The sequence below is a fragment of the Pezoporus occidentalis genome, unplaced genomic scaffold (assembly GCF_034315485.1).
Source record: "Pezoporus occidentalis ecotype Australia unplaced genomic scaffold, CSIRO_AGI_Poc_V1 ctg82, whole genome shotgun sequence".
Classification (NCBI taxonomy): Eukaryota; Metazoa; Chordata; class Aves; order Psittaciformes; family Psittacidae; genus Pezoporus; species Pezoporus occidentalis.
The window spans coordinates 1,225,689-1,252,505 of NW_026916181.1; the positions used below are offsets into that span (position 1 = coordinate 1,225,689).

Sequence of the window (26,817 nt, forward strand, 5' to 3'; positions counted from 1 at the left end):
GGCATCACTGACCATGTCATGGGGATTGAAACTAGATGATCATAAGGTCCTTTCCAACCCTAACTATTCTATGATTCTGTGATGAACAACTGGGAAAGGGAGCCAGCTATTAAGAGGAAGACGGGGGGGGGGGGGGGGGAGAGATTTTGGGCCTTCTGATGGAACTCTGTATCTGGGTAAGTCTTGAGAGCACATAAGGAAGGGGAAAAGACAAATAGTGATACAGTTGGCGTTAGTACTGCCAGGGTTATCCCAGATGGAAGCAGAGGTGAAGGGGTAGCTGTGTAGATAACAGAATCATCAGAGAATCACAGAACAGTTTAGGTTGGAAGGGACCTTAAAGATCACCCAGTTCCAACCCCCTGCCACGGGCAGGGACACCTTCCACTAGACCAGGTTGCTCCAAGCCCCATCCAGCCTGGCCTTGAACACTGCCAAGGGATGGGGCAGCCACAGCTTCTCTGGGCAACCTGTGCCAGGGCCTCACCACCCTCACAGGGAAGAACTTCTTCCTCAGATCCCATCTAAACCCTCTCTATGTCATCTTAATGCTGAGGCAGATCGAGTGGAGGCAGGGCAGCAGCTCGAGCCGTCGGCTCTGGGTGGGCTGCCCGCACACGCCTCAAGTGTCCCAGCAGGTTGAGGGAAGCCACCTACCCGCCGTGCCCTGCCGGCTTCCGGCCTCGTTCTCCCCGCTCAGCGCCGCCGCTCCGGTGCGATGGGCCGAGCAAGGTCCCCTTACCGCGCCTGCTACCGTCACTGCCGCCTCTTCCACTGCCCTACACCGGCAGGCGACGGCGCGCCCGAGGGAAGCGGGGCGGCCCCGCTGCTCCCTCCGCTTCCCTCTCTCGCTCCGTCCCTCCCTGCTGCCCGCGCCCGTCCTTCTCCGCGCTGCGCTCCAGCCCGCCCGCCCCGGAGCTGGACGCAAGACTGCGGAGCGGGTCTCACCAAGCGGAGTAGAGGGTGAGATCGCTCGGGCTGACGTACAGTGACATCGCTGTAGTGTTATGGCCAACCTACCGCAGCTTAGCAAGGTTTCACGTATATCTGTGGCAACTGTGTGTGTGCTCGTGGGGATTCAGTAGGAGGTGTGTAAGTTTGCATTTCTACCCGTGCTGACCAGACGAGGTGTCCAAACTCTTAAGTGGGTTGAAAGATGCAACACTGGGCCACAGCTGGTTCTTTTAGCTTTTGAAGATGACATGTACAGTCAGGGGGAGGAAAACATGCTAATGAAAGTAATTCTTAGCAGCTTCAGGAAATTGGAAATGTTGATTTGTGCTTGACAATAAATGTTAAGATAACAGGATGATTGGATCAGGGACAAAAGGAAAAGATGTAAGGAGGCAAAATGTAGCAGAGATGAAAATGGGACAAGGTGATTCTTATGCAGTACTGAGTAGAAGAAAAAAACAAAACAAAACCCAGTTCCATCAAAGGTGAACTTGTGCCCTTGGCCACCAGCATGGTCCAGGAGTGGAAGATGGCCAGATGGAGGAAGGGGTTACATTCGGTGTAAAGACTAGCAGCATTGCTTTGCCTGTGTAAAGCAGTCACACTAAACAGAAGACTCCAGAAAACTGGAAGCAGTGAAAAAGACTTCTGCAAAAGATATCAGGCTTCAGAGGAGTCATCTTTATATGAAGGAAGTTGTTGAGAAAAATGAAAAGACAAATGAAGGAAACAGAAATATGAAGGCAAGCAGCAGCAACTGAATCAGCAAATGAAGCAAACAGCAACAGTCAGGTAATAATTCAACAAGGAAAGACCGTTGAAGGCAAGCAGTAGAGAATATATCAAAGAAAATAATTCAAACATACCTGAGGTTAGCCTCATTACGATGCTGCCATCAAGTAGTTGTCTGGGAAATGCTTATAGGAGTATGAAAATATTGGGGCTTCAGGAGGAAACAGAATTGAGCAGAAAGGAATAACAAGGAGGCTCTGGACTGCAAGAGTGTCTAATCACATAGAATCATAGAAGAGTTAGGGTTGGAAAGGACCTTAAGATCAGTAAGTTCCAACCCCCTTCCCATGGACAGAGACACCTCACACTAAATTATGTCATATTACATGAAAGAGAAACCTACGGCTTAGTTTACTAGCCTAAACTTACGTGTAAGGTAGACTAATGTAAATATTCCGTGTAACATTTATGGAAGACCTGCACTCTCTGGAGCAGCAGGCAGAAAACAGGCAGAGTACAGCACAATGGCTAAATAAATTTAGACTGCTATGTTTAGGAAGTGAAATCATCTCCTAGCCAATACCAATAATGAATATTGAGACCAAAGACAGATTGTTAATTGTGCTAAAAAATGTGGTTAAGCCTAAACTAGTTATTCCAGGTTTATTTATGTCTGAGAGAAAGTGGCACTTACATGGCTATTCATCCCTCTGAGGAAACTTATCTGGATATCTGATAAATAAAAGATTATTTCTCTTCAGTGATTATTACTGGAACCTACAGTGACTAGCTCGGATTCAGGTGTCTAGTTTCTAGATGTCCGATTTAGAGCGGGTAAATCCTGTCCCTGGCATCCAATTTTTTGCCTAATCTCTGGTTGTAAGAGAAGGTAAGAGAGACAAGGAGATTTGTAGGGTGTCCTGGGGGTCAAGTGATTCCCTGGCAGGAGCTGGAACAGAGGCTGGTTGCCTATTATTGCCCCCCTCCTTTGGGTTTCCAGTGCCTCCAATCCTGTGGGGCTGGTTGTGGGGGATCTAAAACAGGAGCCAAGCCTAGACTATGGTACCCTGGCCTCTCCTGCTTTTTTTGCTCACCATGGCAGGCTTCCCTAGCTTCCAGTGAAGACTGGACTATGCCAAAGACTTGGTCCTCAAGCTGAATGGCATGTTCCCAGGTGTAGTGGAGCCCAGGCTTTCCTCCCCCATCTCCATGTGTCTCAGAGCTGCACTGAAGAAAGGATCTCTGTGTTGTATGCAGGTATCACCTCTGCAGCTTCTCAAATGCCCAGCAAGGGCTGGGAGGAGGGCAAAGTGCCCTGGAAGGAGCTAGATCTGAGCTAACATTGGACACATAGGGCTGTAAAACACCTGCCAAACCCAAAATACTAAATCATTTCTAGGCAGGTTGCATTTTTAGGTCAGAACAGTTTGACACTGGTTCTTTCAACTAAAAAGAAAACCAGTGGTTGCTTTGTTTCTGATTCATTTATGGCAGACAGAAACTGTCAGTGGGGATGGTGGGGAAGGCAGAGGTATCATCCACAGAGGAGAAGGAGATAACTGCTGGAGATAAAAAAATCATTAATTTAATGAAGCAGCAGAGAAGAAAAATAGTAAAAGGCACTGTTTTTAAAGGCCTTTTTTCCTTTTTTTCTTTTTTTTTTCCTTATTATTTTTCTGTTTTATAAATGCCCCTTCTAATTAGGCTTGACTTCATAGCCTGCAACATGGTTGGGCTTTGAAAACTAACAGTGTTTATTCCTAATTACATTTGATTACACATATCTAAAGGCCACTGATGTTTTGGAAGAACTGATCTTGAAATAAATGCACGTGTGCTTGCTCCCTTCTCCTCCTTCCAAGTAACCATAAGGAGATGGACAATCTGACAATGGACCTCCATGCAGGCAAAACTTATCTCATGAGGCCATCAACACCTCCTGCAATGGTGGGAAAGCCCTGGCAGAGTCCAGATGCAATGTTGAAAATACAGTAATGATAACTCATCTGTGGCTTTACAGGTCAGGAATACCTAATATAATATACATTATATCTTAACTTACATATGTAATAGGATTTGGGGGTTGGAACTTGATGATCTTAAGGTCCTTTCCAACCCTAACTATTCTATGATTTAGAAAAAAAGTAAAGAAGACTGATCAAATGACTGAATTTAAGTTGGATGGCTGGTAAATCTAGTAGTTAGTGTTAAATTACAATGTAGATATAGCTGTTGTCCTGGTTGTGAGGCTTGCTTGTGCCAAAGCTGCTCTTGAGCTGGACAAACAGACCCTTTTCGTGGACTCAGACTTCCAGACTCCCTGTTCCCAGTGGGAGCCTCATTTTCTTCCTACCTGGACCAATTCATGGTCCTATGAATAATGATTTCAGATTGGACCCTGCAGCCTCTCTTCATCAGATAATGGCAGCAGTGACACAGCAGCATCTTTAGCATAGCTGTAGCATTTAGGGTAATTTATTAGCAGAGACATTAAATGCAATCTCTCTGCAAACAAATGCAAATGCTCTGAGAGCAAGTCTAAGTTTTTCCTTAAATTTATGTGGATTTGGGTTGGGGATAGTCCAATGACTTTGTACCCTTTATAGAGTCCATCCCTCTCTCTTGAGCCTGTCTCTTCTGACAGTGACAAGATTTTTTTTCCAGAAAATGGCTTTTATAATTTTCTGTAATATTTTGAATCCATCTTACCTGAAATACATGTATCTTCCTCAAAGATGCTATTCTTAAAGCTAACATCTCTCAAATGTGTTTTGCTTGCATATGTCCTCTTGAACTATTATTTTCTTGTTTGTTCTTTTTATTGACAGCTATTAAGCTAAAATTATGCATCCACATGGGCTATCAACCTCAGGAGTCCACTATAACCACTCGGTAATTTTTCCTGCCTTCATTTAAACTATAATCACACATGAGTATTCTAAGATCATTGCATACAGCATCATATCCATCACATTCACTTGGAGGCTACATATGAGGGTTACTGTCCCTTGAGCCCATCAATATACAACTAAGTGTAGTATAAACTGAACTCCACTTAACACTGTGTGTATCAAATATATCATTTGTCTATATGGCAATGTGAGAGTGGAAGGTCTTGGAGAACATCTGAAAACCTTTAATTAACCCTCCTTTTCTTTGAACTGGCCTTCAATTTATCTTGCAGTGATCTTCTTACCCTACTCCACCAGGACCTGCCTTTACCCCACTGAAGCTATTCATAACTAGTAAAAAATTTAGGTTCTGGGGTTTCTTCTCTTTTCTACTTTCAAGTCTGTGTTGCAGCTTTTCCAAGGAGTCCAAGCTAGAACTGACATGAAACCAGAAGCACCTTTAATTCCTATCTTGATAGAGAGAAAGGGCACCTTTTTCTGGTCTGATAAAGGTTTTGAAGATTTTCTTCTGTGTGACTTCCTAGGACAGTTTGATCTCCTGATTAGGAAGGTCCAAACTCCAATGCAGATACTAAGAGATTAATAACGATTTGACAGAATTGGCTGAGAAAAGCCTCAGGGTAGGAATGAGATAATTATGCCAACGTGGAACTCAGTAATGAAACATATGGGGATGACTGGAAAAATGTGGTCTATTCCACTGGTTTATCAGTCCTTAGTATCAATAAAATAACTCAAATAAGCATAAAGATTTCCCTCTGCTGTCCCAAAGCAGTTTTGTTTTCCTGTTACACTGCACAGCAGGCTATTCCTTAAGCTGATTACAAAATAGTCATAAAGCATTTATGGTGCTAATGTTCAGCCCTGGTCCAAAAGAGGGCTGAATCCAAGAAACTGAGGTTTATTTTGGCCTTTATATGATCTAGAAGTGCTGGATATGTGGATGTTCCTCCATCCCTAACGTGTCCTAATTCTGTTTCCAGAGCATCCCTTGAGCATGTTGAAGGTCTGATGGGCAAAAACAGCAGCAGTAGTAGTATGAACTGTGCTGTCACCTCATTCCTCCTTCCCTGCATAAGCTGCCTGCTTCTTGAAATGCATACTTTATCCCAGCTGGGTCCCTTGAAAAAATTATGAGGAAGCTGGAAAGCTGGAGAATGGGCCAGTGCTATATGCATTTCATGTAATGGGTATTATTTTATGGGAGCTGAATGCATTGCCTGAGTAGTCCTGTGCAAAGGGACAGGAGAGTGCTGCGCTCTCTATTTTTCAGTCCTCTTGGTGCCAAAGCATTGGTGTGATGCTGGAAAAGAGCCTTTCCCAGTGTTCTAGGTGTTTAGGACTTGCTAATGTCTGAGCATGTGAATGCATTTTAAAGGTCAGGATATGGAGGCATAGGATAGGGGTGCCTAGGTAGGGTATACTGGGTGTGTGTCTTCAGAAGCTTGTACAAACTACAATGGAACTTGGGCCAGGGGCTCTTGGAGAAGAGTCCACAGCTCCAGGTGAAGTGCAGGAGGTCCCTTTGCAATACACTTTATAGGAAGCTTCCTGGCAGCCCATGGAGCTATTTCCAAATTTACCCAGTGCCGGGGTAGCTTGCTAATCCTTGAACAGTTAACTTTCAACCCAGGGGACTAAGAATTCTTCCAAAAGGCCTATGAAAGAGAAAAGTTTTTTGTCAATGCAATTAGAGTCAATATTTAGAGGCTTTTATTGCCTCTTCGCTTCCAAGTGGAAAGTGTACATGAATCTGCACATTTGAAAACACTTGAACACCATTAAACAAGAGCATCTCCTTGTTTTTTTACTTCTCCTTATTGTGTGGCTTTTTTGTTTATTGTTTTTGTTTGTTTGGATTTTTTTTTGAGCTCATTGAAAGGCTCTAATATCCAGCCCCTTTGACCTTCTCTCTGCTTTGATGGGCTGGCTTAGCATAAATTGAATTATTCAAGATAACTACATTGTGTAATTATTTGAAGTAAAACCACCTTGCAGAGCTTTGGAGCAGCCTGTAATTCATCTGCTTTTTGAGATACAGAAACTGTTCATCTAATCTCATTTTTTGATACTTGATAGTTAACCTGCCATGCAGCTTATGTTTCCAGATGAGATTTGCTCCCTCTTATGTGCTATAAAGAAGCAGACAAGTTTTCAAGAAAGTCTGGTATAAGTAAAGCAGACCATAAAATTACACCTGGCTTATAACAATTTTTGTAATTTTACCATTTGTCTTTGTTTTCTGTTTTTTGTTTTTTGTTTTTTTTTCTTGGCATGAGGACAATTCCTGTAAAGTGTGTGTGGGTGAAACATAATGAAAGGGAACATCTTCCTGGTGGGGTGGATGCTGTGTCTGCATGTTGCCCTGGGTTAAGCGAAGCATGCTTTGTGAAATGTGCACTGTAAGACTAAGTTCTGCCTCACTTGTCACCTTGAGAGCTGCTGTAGGCTGAAGAGCTTGGAGAAATATGAAGAATGTCTACAGTAGAGTAGGTATGACTTTGTAAAGGAGTTTTAGGTTCCTGTTTGCTTTTTTAGGGATGTTATATTGTGGACAGATAGGATGGGTTGCTACACCCATTTGAAAATCCAAAGTAACTAACTTTAAAATGAGACAAGCAGAAAGTTGGGGCAACAGTTGGACTGGGTGGGGACATGAGCTCAGCAAGGTTATCATTGCATCTGATGTGTTGGTGATCAACTGCTAAAATCTACGGACCAAAGACTGCAGAGATCAGACCTGGCTGGTGTGAGGTCAGGTGAGAAGAAGGGCAGCCAGGGGTGACTGGAAAAAATCTTGTGCTAGTCCGTTAGAGCCCTTAACACAGCTGTGTCTGCACAGATGCATTTTTGAGCAGTTTAGCTAAACCCAGAAATCTGAGCAAAGCAAGCTCTGCTGAAAGAACACGCTGCTCGTTGTCACTGCAGCACTGGGGCTCAGTCCACAGACCAACACAGCAGCTGCCTCTAATGTGGCTCAAGTCCAAGGAACAGCAAGGAAGAGGTTGAAAACAGCAGGCCTGCCAGGCTTTGGCAGCTGTAATTCTGGAGGTCTATCCTTGCAGGCAGAATTCTCACCTCTGAAACTGCTGACAGTAAGATTTGGCTTGTGAAGTTGCTCTTCCGTACTGGTTCATACCAGCCTCAGTGGAGGAAGCTGGGGGCATGAGAGCACATCATCATCCTCAGGGGAAAGCTCTGAAACTGAGCTGTGGGTGAGGAACATCACCACAAAAGTTAACTTTTTTGCTGAATGAGAGGAAATGAGGAGAATGCAGGAGAAGAAAAATGCAGCCTAAATGTTGGGTAGGTACATCCAGGGACAGGATCACCTGGGTCACATCTGGTCCTTCTCTTCTTTCCCTGAACCTCTCATGTGGGGCACTTGTTGAACACTTAGTACTGGGCTAGAAAATGCTGCGCTGTTGACTTCAGCCCTTTGCACTGTGTCAAGTCATCTTAAAGCTGCCCTTAAGTGCTGACTATTCTCAGCAGCAGCTGTTGCCATTTTAAAAGCAACTTCTTTCTAGTGCTGGGCCTGTGGAAAGCAACAGGCATCCCCTGAAGAAGCCTCTAACTCCTTGGAGCCACCTTAAATTCTCTGCTGTCTGTCCTACCTGTCCTCCCTGGACATGCATGGAAAAAAAAAAACCTATTCCTGGACACCCCGAACCCCTAGTCTATAAAGAAAGTTGCTCCTTACCTCAATTAGCTGTGCCGTGGCAGCTCTTGAGCAGGACAAGAAGAGGGAGGAACACCTCAACCAGAAGAAAGGATGCTGCAAGGGTGGATCCCACGCCATCTTCTCTTCCCAGTATATCTCTGACTTCTGTGCTGTAGCCCAAAGCAGGGGAGGTTATGAATAACACAGCCGGCTCTCAGCAGCATTCAGCATTTACCAGAAGCGGTCGCGTGCTGTCCTGGCCATTCTTTATTGCCTTCCTTTCGAACCCAGCAGCCACAGAGCTGACGCCGAGGAGTCATTAATTAATTAGACGGGTGTCACTTACACAGTGCTCTGCTGCTCCTCAAGCTGGGCTTTGTGAAGGAGGGGGGGGGATGCAGGGAGCAAAGTCGTGTGCTCAGAGCTCTCACCACTCCCCCAGAGGAAGGCAATCCACTCATTAAGAACCTGACTTGGCACTTTAAATCTTTGGTTTTTTTTCTCCTCTCTCTTTTCTTTTTCCTGCAGCTGCCCGACTGATTCCAGCTCTCTTGCTCTTGTTTTTCTCCTGGCCTGTTAAGAGAATTCTCTTTCCCTAATGAAAAAGGGCTGTAAGCCAAGCTGATTCATCATCAGCATCATAGCTGCCCCATGCTAGCAAGTCCAGCATTACTATAGATGAGCACTTGATATCTTGAGATTTTTAGAAGCATCCTTCAATCCTGAAAGATCGTGTGTATGTGTCACTACAGTCTGCAGCTTCACTTGGGGTTGATAGTTGAAGGAAGCTGAAGGCAACTGGGAAGAGCAATATGCATAGGAGGTTGTAGAAGCTAAAACTGCAGGGCCACCACCTCTGGCTCGGTGCTGCTCAACAGGCTCAAGAAAATTTTCTGAATCAGATGGGTAGGGAAAGCACAGCTTGAGGGGTTTGAGGGAGTATGGGACTCTGATCTGGACTGCCCTTCCACCACGAAGCAAACAAAACTTTTGGCCACGGAATGACAAAGAGGATCAGGAGAAGCATGATTAGGTAAAACAAATTTACTATATTGTCTTTGGAATACTACTAGTCTAACCTGAAATACTGCGTTCAGTTTTGGTAGATGTGGACAGGCTGGAGAGGGCCCTCAGAAGGGCCACAAAGCTGATCCAAGGACTGAGAAGCTGCATGAGGAAAGGCAGAGAGTTCAGCCTGAAGAAAAGAGGGTTTAGGGAATACCTCATCACCATGTTGCAGTGTTTAAAGGGTGGCTACAAAGAAGAGAGAGACTCCCTTTTTACAAGGAGTCACATGGGAAAGATGAGGGGTGATGGGCACAAGTTACTCCTGGGAAGATTACAACTGGACACAAGAGGAAAATTTTTCACAGTGAGAACAACCAACCACTGGAATAATCTCCCCAGGGAAATGGTGACTCCTCAGTGCTGGATACTTGAGATTTGGCTGGACAGGGTGCTGAGCCATCTAGTCTAGGTCTGCTCTACCTAAAAAGGTTGGACCAGGTGATCCTTATGGTCCCTTCTGGCCTGGTATGCTAGGATTCTATGATTCTTCTATACTCATAATTTCTTGTAATGTTCTTTACTGGAGAAGCCTCTGATTTTAGATAAGAAAACAAGCAATGATATCTTCTGCTACTGTGTTGTAGCACTTAGAGAAACCTAAGCAAAATTTCAGAAAAAATAGCTCTATTGCAAGTTAATATTTTACAAGCTTAAATAGGTCAGGGCAGCTTGAAGGTTTACATTACTGATTAGGTTGTGAAGGTTAAAGGAGGGTGGAATGGTGCGCGTTGCTCCTTTTTGCAGCAGTTCGGTTCTCTGCTGCTTTTGTGCTCGCTGCAGACTTACATGGTGTGACTGTTAGCTGCTGTGTTCCCACTCATGAGATGACTGGAAACTCTGTGCCCCGAAAATCTGGGTAAATTTTAGGTGCGGCAGAAAGGGAATGCGGGACGCTGTGTTATGAACTCCCACCAGGAGACAACAGACGGTGGCAGCATCGAGTCGGGGAATTACGAATCTGCTTTAGAAGTTGTGCAGCTTAGTCTCCTTTTCCAGATGAACATCCAGTCTGTGACTCTGAGATCCTAAGCAGTGGTTCACCAAGCTGTTTTTAATGTTTTTCAGCTTGATTTCTTAAGGAAATGGGGCATGATACTTTGCTTGCCCATCTCCTCCCTCTGTTCTACCTTCTCTCCTCTGGACTTCTAAAACTTTGCTGTTGTTTTAATTCAGCTGAAATTGCCCAAGGGATAAATGTCTGGGAGATACTGAGTTTGCGTGTTTCACTTATTAAAAAGTATGCTTTTGAGTAAAGGATTAAATCAGTTGTAGTGCCCACAGAAGGAATAAGTATAGTATGTGGACAATCCTTGCTGAACACCCGGGGGATCCATACTGGGCAGAGATGCTAAGACCAACCAAGCCATAAAGAGCTTTGGTTTCTGCTTGCATCTTGCCAGACACCAGCAAATGCAACTACAGGGTATAAATCCACAGCAAAGTGGGCTGCCAGTCCTGCTGCTTCTTAGAAAACATTGTCTGAGCACAGTAATAGTCTGCTTAAGAGAAGCTTGTGGAAATACACCTGCTGTATCCTGGGTCAAACACAGTTTAAGCTCCCTAAGCCTCTGGGTTGCTATTTCCAGAGTGCAGTTTATAATTAGTGCCTTCCCCACAAGCTGGGAGTTCAGCACTGCTCCCATTCTTTTATTTGTGTGTCCTCAAGAGGTGTGGATTTTTTTGAGTTTTTTTTCGAGCAAGTGAGACTATGATTTTCCTGCAGCTGATGGGGAACTCTCTCCTGTCTATATGCTCATGAACCAGGCCTGCCATGGCACCAAACCGCTGCTGGGATACATTTGTGCCAAGAGCTGTGCAGTAATAGCACAAACAAACCTGACTGTTTTTTTCCCAGCCTCCATATTTCTTATTCTATATATGGGTCACTGATGCAGAGTGCCTCCTTTAGTTTTCAGGGGAAAAGAAAAAAAAAAAGATAAAGAAGGTAGTAGATTTCTTCAGACTCCAGATCTTTCAGCACTTCATGATTTCATTTCAGCTTCTTTTCTTTGGAGGAATTGAAAATTCCTGGAGTGGGTTAGAGCAGAATCCCCTGATGGGATTTTAAATTATAAGATTTCATGTTGGCCTTCTATTTATTTCAGCTTTGCAAGGGGGTTTTGTTGTTGTTTGGGTTTTTTTTCCTTTGTTTGCTTTGTGGGTTTTTTCTTTATCCTTTTTTTATGACAAGGAACACAAACGCTTCATATGCAAACATCTACTTCTGATTTGGCAACTTGATCCCTTAAGCTGGATATTTCGTAATGATCTTTTCCTATATACAGACCTATGAGCAATGACCCGTTACCGGATAAGGTTACTCATAGCCCACACTGCACATGTCATTACTTACCAATTAGTGGATGACCACCAACCTCTTAGTGAAACCACAGGCACTGTTAAAATTGTCAACTTCCTATTTATAGCTTGTGACTTTTGCATCCTCTTGGGAAATGTGGCTCTTGCTAAATGTGCCACCTCACCAATCGCTGTGGCAGTGGTGTTTCTACATAAAAAGCGTGACAATGCCGTTGGGGGGAATGCCACAGTCTTGAACTGCAAGAGGAGAGTTTTCTCAGTGTGGCAGCAAGATCCCTGGGGTCAAAGCCCTGAAAATGGATGTAGCTTTTGCCTGAGTCATCTTCTCCCCCACCATGGGGCTTCTTTCCTATCTGTCTTCTAGAATGATGGGCAAATGGATGAACCATGGGGGACTTGAGGTCTGGTCTCCCTGGAAATGCACCAAGCATATGAGAGTGAGGAAGTAAGTCTCCTTGCTTTATTCTGGCTTTGTTGGTATTGATATCTTCAGAGAGAACCTGTGTGTCCCACATGTGCTCATGCTCACTTACGTGCTGTAAACCTGTTTGCAGACACTGTTGATGGAAATCTGAAACTGAACTTCTGTGCACACCACAACTCTGTTACACTGCTCATTCTGCTGGGTTCATGCTGCTTCCCTTCCTCCATGTGCTTCAGAGCACTTTGAAGCTATGATGCTGAGCACTGTGCAGATTTACAGCATTTAGAGAGAAATAACCCTTTGCCATGCAGAATGAATGTTCCTGAATGAGAGGGAATAAGCAATTTGCGGAAGATGCAGTGTCTCCTTTCCTGCTCAAGTGTGGGATCACCTCTGTCCAACCACCCCCAGAATCACCAGTACCCTCCAGCAATCACTTTCAGGCTTTCTCTGCTTTCCTTGCTCTTCCCCCAGAGCAACGAGTTCTCAAGCCCATGTGCTTGCCTGCTCTCATACATGTTTGGAGATTTCTAAGGAGACACGACACCAGATCCCCATCTCTCTTCAGCCCAACCACAAGCAAAGAGAGGCCATCCCTAGGGTAGGAGAGGATATTTGGGAGACAGGAGAGGGGCAAAACCAGGAGAAGGGAGGAACAGACCTTTGTAAATACCTTTGGCTGCAGTTTAATCCCTAGACCATGGTGAAATGTTTTTTCCCTTCATTTTTGCAGATACCCTTTTGATATTTGAAGGTTGCCCTCTGACCCTGTGGACTGTGGCTATGAAACCTCCTTTGTGGAAGAGTGGAGGCTGCATTTGTTTTCAGCTGGCTCCATCATAACTTGCCTGCTTTGTGCACCCCAAAAGCACAACAGGCTTTCCCACAGAGCTGGAGGCAAACTCAGGAACATCCCTAACTCTTGCCTATGGGGAGCAGCAGCCACATCACCCATCCATGGCTGCTGTTTCCCTTTAAATTCTCTAAAAGCCATTCAAGTGTTGAGTTGCTCACTGAAATTTAATGTGGAGGCTGGCCAAGCGGTGGCAGCCTTCCAGGGGTTTCCATGTCTACCAAGAATGTTTTGCAGTGCACCTTGGGAGAGGAACATTACTTCCTTGATTCTTTTTTTTTCTTCCCTCCCCTTAAAGTGAGTAAATAAAGCAGCTGAAAAGTTAGAGCAGGGAGCTTTCATCACCAGCTCCCCTTTCCATTTACATGGCTACATATCCTGGCTGACAGCTCAACCCATGGTAAGATGGACTTTTTGCTCAGGCGGGGCTCAGCTGCTGGGAAATGCTACTAAACTGCTGTTGAAGTGGTCTCATGACAGACTGTGATCCTATGGCAAAAGATTTGGCTCTGTGCTATGATGAAAATCAGGTGGTTACAGCTTTGGAAATGGAGTCATATTCAGTGTGTGACAGTGTCTTTCACTAAAGTTTATTGCTTGGGTATTTTGTAGGGTTAGGAAAGGATGCATCTATATTTAAGACGCAGGACAGTTCGGGGAGGCTGTGAGTTCAGCAAAATACTACCATCTGTGCCTCTGTAAAACAGGAATGTTTCTCATTTCCTTGCTTGCATTGAGGCAAATATTCACAAATCTTTACTGGTGCTGATACTGCATATGCTGTGGGAGTGGGGTATAATGGTGAGATTCACCGTAACGCTGTGGGACAAGGTGTTTTTGTTTCTCCAGCACCATGTCGCCAGGCACCTGAGCTCTTCATGTAGCCAATGTGCCTTGTGGTTGCAGGTGGCTTCAAGCCCAGTGGGACAGGGCTTTGCTATCCCCACTTAGCTGCTAAAGGGAGAGGTTGGACACATTCAGTGTGATGCTGTGGGAAGGTGGCTCAAAGGCAAGGAGAGGGCCACCAATCTCATGTGGCTGCAAAAAGAAGGTAATCTTCTCCTGGTGTGCTCTGTCTCCAGGAACACTGTTGTACCCACTCATCACTGCTTTTACAGCAAAGTTCTATGCTGCTATCTCAGTTGGGGATTTGGGAACTGAGAGGGTCAGGAATAGGGGGAAGACTGGGTCAAAACTTGCTCTGCTCTTTAGAGTTGCTCATGTGCTGGCTGGCCCTTGTCATTTTGTCCCCCACTGCCTGTGTTTGAGGAGAACTTTTCCCAGCCCTCTCAAATCAAATGGTGTCTTTCTCAGGAAGTATCCATAAAACCTATCTGGGTGATGGGGGGAGACTGGTCTTGGCCACAAGAAATGTCTCATGCACTAAGAAAGGTGCATGAGAGCCAGCATGGTTTCACTAAGGGGAAATCCTGCCTGACCAATTTGGTGGCCTTCTATGATAGGGCTACAGAACTGATGGACAGGGGTAGAGCAGTTGATGTCCTCTACCTGGACTTGTGTAAAGCGTTTGACAATGTCCCACATGACATCCTTGTCTCTAAATTGGAGAGACATCAATTTGATGGATGGACCACTCAGTGGATAAAGAACTGGCTGGATGGCCACACGCAAAGAGTTGTGGTCAATGGCTCAATGTCCGGCTAGAGACCAGTAACGAGTGGTGTCCCTCAGGGATCAGTGTTGGGACCGGTCTTGTTTGACAGTGGGATTGAGTGTGCCCTCAGCAAGTTTGCCGATGACACCAAGCTGTGTGGTTCGGTTGATACCCTGGAGGGAAGGAATGCCATCCAGAGGGACCTTGACACGCTTGTGAGGTGGGCTTATGCCAACCTCATAAAGTTTAACCATGACAAGTGCAAGGTCCTACACCTGGGTCGGAGCAATCCCAGGCACAGCTACAGGTTGGGCAGAGAAGAGATCCAGAGCAGCCCTGCAGAGAAGGACTTGGGGGTGCTGGTCAGTGAGAAAATGAACATGAGCTGGCTTCAGAGTGTGTTCACAGCCCAGAAAGCCAACCATATCCTGGGCTGCATCAAAAGAAGCATGACCAGCAGGTCGAAGGAGGTGATCCTGCCCCTCTACTCTGCTCTTGTGAGACCTCACCTGAAGTATTGTATGCAGTTCTGGTATCCTCAACATAAAAAGGACATGGAACTGTTGGAACAAGTCCAGAGGAGGGCCATGAGAATGATCAGGGGACTGGAGCACCTCCCATATGAAGATAGGCTGGCAAAGTTGGGGCTGTTCAGCTTGGAGAAGAGAAGGCTGCGTGGAGACCTCATAGCAGCCTTCCAGTATCTGAAGGGGAGCTATAGGGATGCTGGGGAGGAACTCTTCATTAGGGACTGTAGTGACAGGACAAGGGGTAACGGGTTAAAACTTAAACAGGGGAAGTTTAGATTGGATATAAGGAGGAAATTCTTTCCTGTTAGGGTGGTGAGGCACTGGAATGGGTTGCCCAGGGAGGTTGTGAATGCTCCTTCCCTGGCAGTGTTCAAGGCCAGGTTGGATGAAGCCTTGGGTGTTGTGGTTTAGTGTGAGGTGTCCCTGCCCATGGCAGGGGGGTTGGAACTAGATGATCTTAAGGTCTTTTCCAACCCTAACTATTCTATGATTCTATGTAGCTGATTCCTGCTCTCTGTCCTCCTTCAGTGAGTCTCTGGCCTATCTGTAGCTTCCCTTTCTTCTCTTTCGTATCTCCACATGCCAGATACCTCTGGCTATCAGATTGCTGTGATCCACTGCCAGGATGCTTCTGGCACAGCTTCCCAAGGAGTGGGAAGAGGGCCCCAGCAGTGAAGCTGGGGTTGTGCCATCCTGCTCAAGCATTCAGAAGATCCCTGGTAAAAGTCACTGTCCTCCTGCAGTCAACCACTGCAGACCTTTGGGCCACTCCCCAGCTGGGCTGCTTTGCAGCTCAAAAGACTCAGGCAATTAAGTACTTGTTTATCTCACAGGTAACACTTCTCTGCTCCAAAATTTTCATGTTGTTTTCAGAGCCAGGAAGGTTATGATCATTCTGCTACAATGAAAGAACACCTTTTAATTATTATTATGCAGTTTTCTGGAAACTTATCTGTCCAGCTAACCACCGAAAGGCTCAAGGTTTCAGGTAACTTTGCATAGAGCAAAGTTCTGAGCTAAAAGATGACAGCTTGGTACTAACATAGCAAAGTAAATTCCTTTTTGTCTGGATTTCTGCCCCTCTGCATGTTATAGCATTTCCTATGGAATCATGAGAGACTGCCACAGGCAGTTTTCATCTTATCAAGTCTTCAGAGTAAGAATTAGAATTGCTTTACTGAGCAGTAAGAATATTAGTCTTGTAACCCCATGTGGTATGGTGTTCCAGGTGAGCTTGTCTTCGGATGTGATGCGGGACTTGATGTGATTGCAGAGGTGTGGGCATCTTCCCACAGTGTTTGTAAACCATCTGTACTTTCCAAAGTTCAGAGAGCAATGTAACACCCTGACTGCTGGATAGCAGCTATGGCCAGATGGGTGGGCATCCTCACTCATTGCTGTGCCCTCAGAGCTGAAGCAAGTACCACAGGTTAGATGGAGAGGGACATACCTTGAAATGGTGACTGTCCCCACCATGTCCATCTATCTCTCCTGCCTTGGCAGCCTAATCTTCTGTGCTGTGTAGGACAGGGGGAGGATGGGACCAGTTGGTGCAGCTCATGATGCACAGTTTCAGCACCACCTTGTTGCAGCTGGTGTTTGTCCAACAGACTAAGAAACTGGTACAGCTTGACTAACAGGCAAAAGGAGACATGTTACTTTTGGGTACTTTTTGGTCCTTGGATCAGGACCAATGTTTGGTTCCTTATGCTGATGGCCAGTATGATCCTGTTTGGTTTTGTCCCTTTCCAGCACTTCCTTACTCTAAAGAGCACCAGGTGCTACCTGGTGAAGGCCATCAGCCAACAGCTACTGGCTGTCCAGGGTCTTGTCAATGCCTTGGGTGACCTTGCACTTCTGTAACTTCAAAGCCGTACCAAATCCCTGCTGATGATGGATGTTTGGCAGCACCAGTGCTAAGAACTGGGTCTACCATAGACCAGGTACTGCATGGACATGTCACTGTAGACACACCAGCATCAACTCTTGTCTAACAGAGGAGAGCGTAAGTGGAGTGGACTTGCCCAAAGGTCATGTAAGCAGCTGGGGAAATGGTATCTAGGTCATCTGGCTGCTCAGCTAAGGCTGAAATGTCTAGACTGTGCGCACTTCGTGGAATCATAAATTGTTTGGGTTGAAAAGAGACCTTTAGGATCATCGAGCCCAAGCATTAATCCAGCACTGCCAAGTCCACCACTAAACCACGTCACTAAAAGCCACATCTACACATCTTTTAAATCCCTCCAGGGATGGCAATACCCCCTTCCCTGGACAGCCTGTTCTAGTGCTTGGCAACCCTTTTGGGGAATAATTTCTTTTTCCTAATATCCAATCTAACCCTCCCCTGGTGAAACTTGAGGCCATTTCTTCTTGTCCTATTGCTTGTTACTTGGGAGAAGAGACTGGCTCCCACCTCACTACAACCTCCTTTCAGGTAGTTATAGAGAGTGATAAGGTCTCCCCTGAACCTCCTTTTCTCCAGGCTAAACTCCTCCAGTTCCCTTAACCATTCCCTGTCAGACTTGTGCTCCAGACCCTTCACCATCTTTGTTGCTCTTTTCTCGACATGCTCCAGCAACTCAATGTATTTTTTGCAGTAAGGAGCCTAAAACTGAACACAGGATTCAAAGTGTGGCCTCATCAGTGCCGAGCACAGGGGGACAATTACTTCCCTCATCCTGCTGGCCAAACTTTTTCTGATACAAGACAAGATGCTGTTGTCCTTTTTGTCAATGCTGTGACATTTAGTTTGCATCTGAGCTCTCTGACTCTAAGACTGGAGATTGTAGGAAGTGTCAGTCTCTTAGCTTTCTATGGGGTTTTCCTTCATAAGGGATACAGTGTGGTAAGGAAAGATGTTAAGTACATATTATTGTCTGCTTCCATGCCTTTTCTCCTGTGCTTGCCCTGTGTCTGCCCTGCGTCTGCTCTGCTTGTGGCTATTCTTATGCTTCAATCTGTCCCTGGTCTTGTCTGACTGTCATCTCTATCGGTCGTGGACAAAAATACAGGAACATGACTGTTTGCAAAGCCTGTTACCTAATTCTTCTGTGCATCCTAACATGAGTCTGGAGAAGTTCTATAATTGTTTTATTTCTGTACTGGTTTACTGCTGAATGGTAGCTCAGATGACGAAAGCATGCCTGTACCCATTGTTGATCCCAGTTTCTCATTCCTTGTTTTCTAATCACTCCTGCCTTGAATGCCTCTCTTACCCTTTAGGGTAAAAGCTTGTGTTGCCTCAGTGAAAAGAATCAGGACAAGTTTGATTATCAAGAAGATTGTGAAACTTCTTTTGCATGAGATATGAATAATTGCACACTTAGCCCCTGTTTCCATGCATAGTTTCCCAATGGCATGCACAAACACCATGCTTCTGGGCTTGCAAGGCACTTGAGTTAAAGAAGTACTTGTCTGGAGCAAACATCCACCTCTACGTTACAGTCTCCTGAGTAAGTGAATATGAGTACTTGTTGCTCCTGTCTGGGGTGGGTACTGTGTCAGATCCTTAGCTGGCAAAAGCATAACAGATTCAGTGAGGTTCCAGCTGCTATGACTGCCCTATCCTTTTTTTTTTTTTTTTTTTGAGGAAAAAAGTATTTTTCTCACATCTTCGAACAGCCTCTCCCTGTGGGTAAGCAGGAGCCAAGGTTTCTTTGGGCAATGTTTTGGGAATGAGAAGCTGTAGACTGCTTGTTGCTGCTCTTGGGCATGCTTCAGTAACACTGTATAGGAGCTGGCATAGCCATGGTTATTCTTGTAACTGAGTGAGTCATAAAGCAGTTATTTCCAGAATGGTTGGTTCTTGTTACATGGGGTGGTGTTGCTCTGGTGATAGATGTGCTGGCCAACAGAGGTGACTTGGCATCACTGGCCCCAGAACTCAAGATTTTGCCTGGGACCTAGTTTCAGTAAAGGAACATGGACTATATAGAGGCTTTGGTTAGAAAAGCCAAAACAAATGCTCCTTGATGGAAAAGGCAACTTGATTTGGGGAAGCTGTATTTGAAAGAAATTATGAAGTTGGTGAAACACTCTACAGTGAGGGTGGTGAGGCCCTGGCATAGGTTGCCCAGAGAAGCTGTGGCTGCCCCATCCCTGGCAGTGTTCAAGGGCAGGCTGGAAGGGACTTGGAACATCCTGATCTAGTGGAAGGTGTCCCTGCCCATGGTAGAGGGGGTGGAACTAGATGATCTTTTAAAGTCCCTTCCAACCCAAACCATTCTGTGTTTCTATAAAAGGGAACATTTTCTCATGAGGTACAAGTTAGAGTGAGATTTGGTGGAGGCTTCTCTTCTTACGTCTAAAACCCCTAAGTGGAAGGAGCAAGGTGAGCTCCTTGGAGTTTTCTTGATTATACCTACTTTGGATTTCTAGAGGGATAAATGCTTTTACAGATAGTAAGCAACAATTTCATTAATAACAAATTTCAGACAATGAGAGAGAGACCTAGAGTGACAGGGAAGATTTCCAAAGACTTCTGTAGAAAACCACTGTGTTTATTTAATAAAAACTGTTAGTAGAAGAAACTTAGTTCTGACAAAACTCCAGGCATGGACTCCTTAACTCAAAAAAATCAGGGGCACGTTGACAGATGCAGCTTTTTTTTTTGTTGTTATTGTTGTTTATGTTTTTACAACAGAAGGTCTCTCAGGTCTCACTTTCTTATTTTAATTCTACTTCTGAAACCAACAAAATTTCCCAAGTTAAAAACAGGACTTTTTGTCTTCAGGTTGGTCAGGACCAAAACTTAGGTATTTGCAAAATATGCCCTTGGGTATGCTCTCCCCCATCTTCAAATCAAAGCAGGTTAGGAAGCAATTGCAATATTATGTTTACAAGATGAGAAGCGTGTCTCATACACAGCCTTAGCTGCTCTTCAAACATCTGTGTCCTCAGCACTGTCCTGTCTACTGCAGGAATATTTTGGACAGCAGAGCACTATTGACACTTAAAAATTTTATCAGCCTTTATCTTAAGAAATACTGTCTAATACAATACAATACAATATGGATGATGGATCATGCCGTTTCTCACCCTTCATATCCAACACAGACCTAATCTGGTCTTAAAGGCTGGATGTCAAGGGATGTCAAGTAGCAGCAAATCACTGTCATATTTTTGCCCAGTATTTTAAGGTAAAGCAACAAGAATTCATGCTGTAACCTGTGGCAATCTGGTAACTGTTATACAACTGACCTGCCCATGCAATGAAGACAGGTTAGAGGGGTGGTAAATAGCATGGTCTGGAAGCTGGAGGTCCTATCTATCTCTGTTGAGGTCAACATGTAGAGGGCAGGAATGTGAAGCTGTTCAGAGGAAGATGAAGCAAATTTCTGTCTAGTTTGCCGCATCCAAAGGAGCAAGGGTGATTAGAGCTGGGTAGAAGCTCAGAAAAAGAAAACCAGCAAATGAATAGTTGCATACATGAAAAATGGGTTGCATGGATCATGACTTGCCTTGTCCACATCCAGAAGGAATGTTTCTGATCTGAAATGCAGAGGTGCAAACATCAGGACTTGGGGCTTCTGCTGCTGCTCATTTGGGTTAAGGCTGAGAAGCAGCCTGGAGGTCTTAGACCAAACATGATACTTGTGCAAATTCTGAGAATTTCAGGAAAACTAGCTGAGTGACTGGAAACAGAATTCTGATGAGGAAATACAAGCAAAAGATGTGTCCCCAAACAAACTGTGTGTCAGCACAGTTTTAACACAGCTTTACCAGACTGGAGTTAAAAAGAATAGTGGGGGGGAAACATGAATCTGAAACATGCACAAAAAGCCACTTTACCAAAACTGTACAGAAATAAAGCACAAAGCTGAGCGTGAGGCCCCGACCCAAATGCACTCTGTAGGTTGAACCAGAAGACATTAGATGTTCCAGTATTTAAAGGGTGGCTACAAAGAAAGTGGAGGCTCCCTTCTTACAAGGAATCATATGGAAAAGACAAAGGGTAATGGGCACAAGTTACTCCTGGGGGGATTCTGACTGAATACAAGAGTGAAATTTTTCACAATGAGGACAATCAGCCACTTGGAATAATCTCCTCAAGGAAGTGGTGGACTCCTCAGTGTTGGAGATACTTAAGATTCAGATGGACCGCATGCTGGGTCATCTAGTCTAGGAAGTGTTGGACTAGATGATCTTTGAGGTCTCTTCCAACCTGCAGTTCTATGATTCTGTAAAATGAAAGTGGGTTCTGCAGTGTCAATCACAGCATGGAGCAGAGTTCATAGGCCATTCATGAAATGCCAAAGGGGAGCTGGTGATCCCCAAAACTTTGTGTGCAATAAGAAAATGCTCAGCAGTTGAATCTCTGAAACCTTCCCCTCTGTCTGAATGGTAGGCACTCTCATAAGTTCTGCCAAGGAGCAATCTCCATCCATATAGGGTTTGGAGCCTGGAAAGTTCTGGGATCAAGCACCTATGCAAAGACTTTGAAAAGACTTGAGATGCGTGTCAACCATCTAGTGCCTTGTGGGAAGAGTGCTTTCTCAGGATGTGGAAAATCCAATTTTATTCTGAATTTTGGACTGAAATAAAAAGGACTGTAATTGTGCTAACGTCCTAATCACCATCTCTTTGACTTCACAGCTTGCGGAGCAGGTAGGAGGCCGGCAGTGAGCTCATTGTGTACTCACCCTTTCCATTCCCTGGCTGCATCCTTTCCTGGTATTGTTTCCTGCTGTGTATAGGGTTGCTGCTCTGCCTGCTTGTGTAGTGTAAACCATTATGCTGAGGCAGACAGTGAGCCCATCCTCCTCTGAAAAGACCCCAGGAATCCAGGAAAGTGGGAAGGAAGTCAACACAACAGAAATTCTCCAAACAAAAGGTGATTGAGGCATCTCTTGTCTCCTGTTATACCCTGAGCATCCTCACTATAGAAATGGACTTGTCCTGATCCCTCAGGCTGCAGTAAGTTCCAGTAGTTTGTAAAAGTTGTTTAAATCATACAGCTGGGGAGGAGGCAGGCTGCTGAGTCGTAACATGTCAGAGAGCCTGGAAAAAAATGGGGCTTTGTTAGTTCATTTCAGCATGCTTTGAAGCAGAAGGGGAGGGCATGGAGCTTTTGTTGGGCAGCATATCTACTTTTTCTGGTGCGGAGAGCAAGCACATGGTGGCGGCGGCTGCATTGACAGAATGCCTGTGTCAATTTGCTGTAACTGAGCATCAACTGGAAAAATGCTTCTGTGCTTTAGGAGGTGGAGTGGTGCGTGAGCTCCAGTAGATGGGTCAGGGAGGATGCCAGGCCCTCCTGATAGACAGACTTGGGGGTTCGGGGTTTGGTTTTAATCTTTTTTTAGAAGGAAAATAAATGGTTACTGCTGGCTGAAGTGTAAGAGAGGACAGACTTTGCATGCATGACGTGCAGGCTGTCACACGCTTCCAGCAGCAGGCTCTGAATAGGAGGAAATGTCCCATTTCCCAGGGTTTTCGTCTGTGAGCTGTGGCAAGTGCAGAAGTCTCACAAGAGGAGAGACTGGCAAAACAAGGAGCAAAAGCACAGGACCTTCATTTGGCAAACTGCCATGGGCACGAACTGTAGGTGAAAAGGGATTAGAGCTGAGACATGCCGCTGCAGAAAGGAAAACACATCCTGTCCTTTTTCCTTTAAGTTTGCTGTATTTTAAGTTTTCCTGACACACAAGCTGCAAGAGCAAAGATCACAAGATTTCTTATCCTTTTAGAAAAGGCAAATAACAAGCAATTGCTTTAGAAATCCTATTTGCATGGGTTTCGTAACTGTCTCTCTGGGCTCTGTGGGTGTCTCATCTAATGAACAGGCCCAGATCTGTGTTTCAGCAAACGAGGCGGCCAGACGTGGGAGGGAAAGGTGGGAGGGGAGACCGGTGGCTCCGGGAGCGCTGAGTATTTCAAGACTCGGAAGCTCAGAGGAGCTGCTGCATTGCATTTACTACTGGGGAATTCTAATTGGCTGCCTTATGAAAGGTACGTTGCTCTACACAATGGTTATTTTGGGGTTTCGTGACCAGTGTTTGTTGGTTGGTTGTTTTCCCATTGACCTGAGGCTTGTTTTTATGCTTAGCTGCGTACCACAAGAGGGTTGTAAGATCAGCTTTAGCAGGCTGAAGGGATTATTGAAGGTAATATGCTATCAGTAAACATCCTAAAGTTTCTGAGTGTTTTCTACAGGTAGAAATTCTACCTGTGCAAGTGAGCAAAGGTGTGGAGTGCATTTTCCTGGAGAGAAACATGCACTAGTATGCACCACTGTATTTATCAGCACACTGGCCTTGAATAAAAAAACGTACCTTGTCTTCAAAGTATTTAATTTCCAGTAAGGTCTAGAGGCATTAAATCTTTTGCTTACTTTCACATTGGGTTTTCCAGAAGAAGATGCTGGAGAAGCGTGTGCATGCGTGGTCCCTCTCCTGCAGGCAGCTGCCTGATCCTGGGTGTGTTGAGGCTTGCTCCTGTGTCGAGGGAGGGATTTTTCATCCATGCCAGGCAAGCAGGCAACCTCACCTGGTAGCACAAGCTTGATGAAGTAAGGCTGGAAACTGCATTTGTGCTAGGGTTGCACAGCTTGCCTGGTGGAGTAAAGAAACCAATACCCAACTAATTAGTCAGGGTGAGAGAAGCTGATAAGCTCACTAGGGTTTTTGCAAGGGAGGGAAGTGGTCAAATGCTTGCAGGTGTCCTAGGTGTTAAGTGAAAAGTCTGGGTCAAAGGCCCAATTATAGGGGAACAGTAACATACTTAAGACTCCCAGAAAGTAACAAACAACTAGATGTTTAGAGCCTGAGGAGGAGGAGCTTCAGTTCACAGGAGGGACTCTTAAACTTTAGCTTAGTTTAATTTGGACCTGAACCAAAGCTGTGTCTCTTTGTCTGTGGAGATTTCCGATGTCCTGAAAGCTTCCTAGACCTTGCAGCAGCTCTCTGAACTTCATAGTTTCATTACTGCTACTGCAATGACTTCAATTCCCAATGAGATGAAAGATATTTGAAGAGCTGCAAGGAAATGAGGCATAATTGTCTTTCAAGATTCTACCTTTAATTTAGTAATGCTTTTTGGATGCAAGCAATGCAACCAAGTTCAAGAGGAACAAGATAAATTGAGGGACAACAGGTCCGTATTAGGAATAGGGTTGCATCTTTTGAGATCCCTAATGCAACAGTTGGTTGTTGAGTGAATACAAGAAGAATAAACCTCAAAAAGTGGCTAAGCTTATGTTTGTTCTCTAAATAACAGCTCTTATTCTTGCTGCCAGACTATCTGGACCACTGGCCAGACAGACTGGGTCGGGTATTGTTTACATTCCTCTTGAATTGGAAAGGGCTCATGCAAAGTACTTTGGGCTGAACAAACAGGAATTTTCTGGTAAAACAGTTTTGTCATAGATTCTGGGCAGCTCTTCAGGTTATCAGAAGTCCTGAGTTTTAGCACTCAGCGCACCTCAGTGAACCGTGGTGTCTTGGAATGATGATCGGAGGTTAGGAAGCACCAGCAACTCTTGGAAAGTCTGTTTTGTCTCCAGTGGATTATAATCTGTCTTCCAAGAGCACCTAAAGGTTTTGATGTGACACTAGAAGCTTCCTGCTATACTCAGTCTTTTGTAAAGGCCTTGGGCACTAGAAGAAAAAGGAGTTAAAATTTGGCAGTTTATTCAGGGTGATTGTGGATGTCCTGGATGTGAGTTTAAGTGACCCAAATGGAAAGGAGAGGAAGGCTGGATGCAGGGATTAAACTGATCCAAGCAAGTCTGTCTTTTTTTTCTCCATTCCTGTTCCTTTGTACTTTCTTCAGTCCTGCCCTATTTCTGGCAGGTATTGGAAATGCTATGAAGTGCCTAAGATTAGCATGGGTCACTTGATAGGGCAGCTCTGGGAAGTTTTGTAAGTGGCATTTTGTAGTAGTATGTTGTTAGCTTTAGGCCTTGCCTCTAGTGTTAGCGAATATTTGTGAGATGGGAGGAAAGGTAAGTAGTGGTGTTGAAGGGCGGCTAGAGAATTGATCCAGAACTTCACTTCTGAACATTTGGTGGAGCCGGCCATCTCGAAAGTGGCTATTGTCACCATTCTGTGGTGATTTTCTGTCTTTTAGAACTTGACCCCATCTGTGAAGCAGTTCTACCACCACTCCTGTTGTCCCAAGGGACACTCCTCTGATAGTGTTTGTGCATCTGGATTTGTTTCTAGGCTGTAATTTAGACTCTGATACTCAGGGTCTGGCTCAAAACTGCCTCAATGTAGATGGTGATACATTTTCTATATGCCAAATTTGTAGCTCCTTGTCTCTTTTCTTGTTTGGGTTTAGGGTTTTTTGAGGCTATGCTGAAATCCCATTTGCTTCGGAAAAGCAGAGTAAGCATATTGGGAGTATGAGGTCAAGGGAGAGGAGCTTCTGCTCCCAAAGCTGGTACCAGAGCTGTGACGCAGAAATTGTCCCTAGCTGTTATCTTTAGTCTTTACTATATTTCTACTCCAGTGGAAAATTATTGAGTTCTCTCTTCTCATGATCTCCTTTCCTTTGTTGCCTCTAAACAACCTGTGGTTGTTTCATTTGTGGCTTGGAGTTTCACCTAGTAACCCCAAGTTATTCTGTGTTGTATAAGAATTGCTGGGTCAGAATAGTTATGCTTCTGTATGCATAAGCTGCTTGTAAGTGATAACAATAATGGGAGCTACAAGGACACGGGGGATTAAACCACTAAGTAAACATCATCTCATCTGTGGGCCTTATCACGCTTGCCTTGTCATTTGCAAAGACTGAACGATATCTTTAATTGTGGTGAGAGTGATTTTTCATTAGCTTTAGTTGTCAACAAGTAAAGGATCTTATTTGAGCTATTTAATTCTGTATCTCCTGAGAGAGACCAGGTACTCCCAAAGGTCTGCTCATCTCACTAAGGCTGGCTTAAACTGGTTACAAAGGATGTCTGGGGTAAGTAGTTGTCCTAATTTCAGTTTGGATAAAGTAACTTATTATTATATCAGCCTTCAGACACCCAGAAAAGGCAGATGGATTTTGTCCTTTTGAAATCAACTAGGGGTTTATGTTTGTTTTTATTGTGCTCAGGGGTGAACTTCCTAAGGAAGGGGCATGTGCTTCCCATTTGAGTTTGGGGAAGAAAGAGAAAAGCTGGGTCAAATAAGGTTTGTGTAAAGCCTCTGCATTCCCAGTTTCTGCAAAATAAAGGAGGAAAACACACTCCCCTCCCCCACATAGCTTCCTGTTTTTCTGTGTTGAAGGTGGACAAAGACAAAAAGACTGCAAGAAAAAAATTCTCCTTGAGCTGAAAAATCAATTGCTGTAACTTCAGTGCTTTCTGACCAGAGTACTGAATGCTTGTTTGACCCTTTGTAAGCTCCCGGTCACATACTACTATCCTAAATTTGCTGAGATTTTAATGTGGTCAGCATTTTGACAGCTTGCTTTGACAGCTTGCATTTTGACTCTTCTTTCAGTGTTTGGGGTCCTGCCATGCAGGTGACCAACAATTTTGAGTGGTGCATAAAATCAGCAATAAAAGCCAGGCTATCCTACCTCTTACATTGGAGAAGAACACCACAAAAAGTGGAAAGGGTTGTAGTAATACTTCGTCCATGTTTGCTTTTTGCCTCCTCAGGGACTTCCTGAGGTGGAGCTGATGCCTTTTTTTTTTTTTTTTTTTTTTATGTCCTGGTAAAGAAAATGTTGAGCCATGCCTGCTTTCTTCATGTGGCTGGCATTGGAACACTCCCTGTATCCCATACTAAAGCCTAATCCAAGTAACTGCTAC

General features: G+C 44.7%; 2 protein-coding genes across 5 annotated transcripts in view; one reads left to right on the forward strand and one right to left on the reverse strand.

Annotated features, from left to right (window-relative positions):
* The window catches only part of TMIE (transmembrane inner ear), a 35,235-nt gene extending 25,935 nt beyond the window's left edge, over positions 1-9,300 (reverse strand). Inside the window, exon 1 of the mRNA XM_062603919.1 lies at positions 8,302-9,300. Coding sequence (XP_062459903.1) covers positions 8,302-8,400 — 99 coding nt within the window. The 5' untranslated portion in view covers positions 8,401-9,300. The remainder of the gene's footprint in view (positions 1-8,301) is intronic.
* ALS2CL (ALS2 C-terminal like) overlaps positions 1-26,817 on the forward strand; it is a 66,381-nt gene that overhangs the window by 6,014 nt on the left and 33,550 nt on the right. The window contains exon 1 of one of the 4 annotated variants that reach the window (XM_062603906.1): positions 13,172-13,326. The exons of 1 other annotated variant lie outside the window; for it this stretch is intronic. In XM_062603906.1, coding sequence (XP_062459890.1) covers positions 13,324-13,326 — 3 coding nt within the window. In that variant the 5' untranslated portion in view covers positions 13,172-13,323. Of the gene's footprint in view, positions 1-13,171; positions 13,327-21,855; positions 21,987-22,870; positions 23,022-26,817 lie in introns of those variants that run through there. 2 more of the 4 variants (XM_062603908.1, XM_062603907.1) reach the window with 2 other exon arrangements.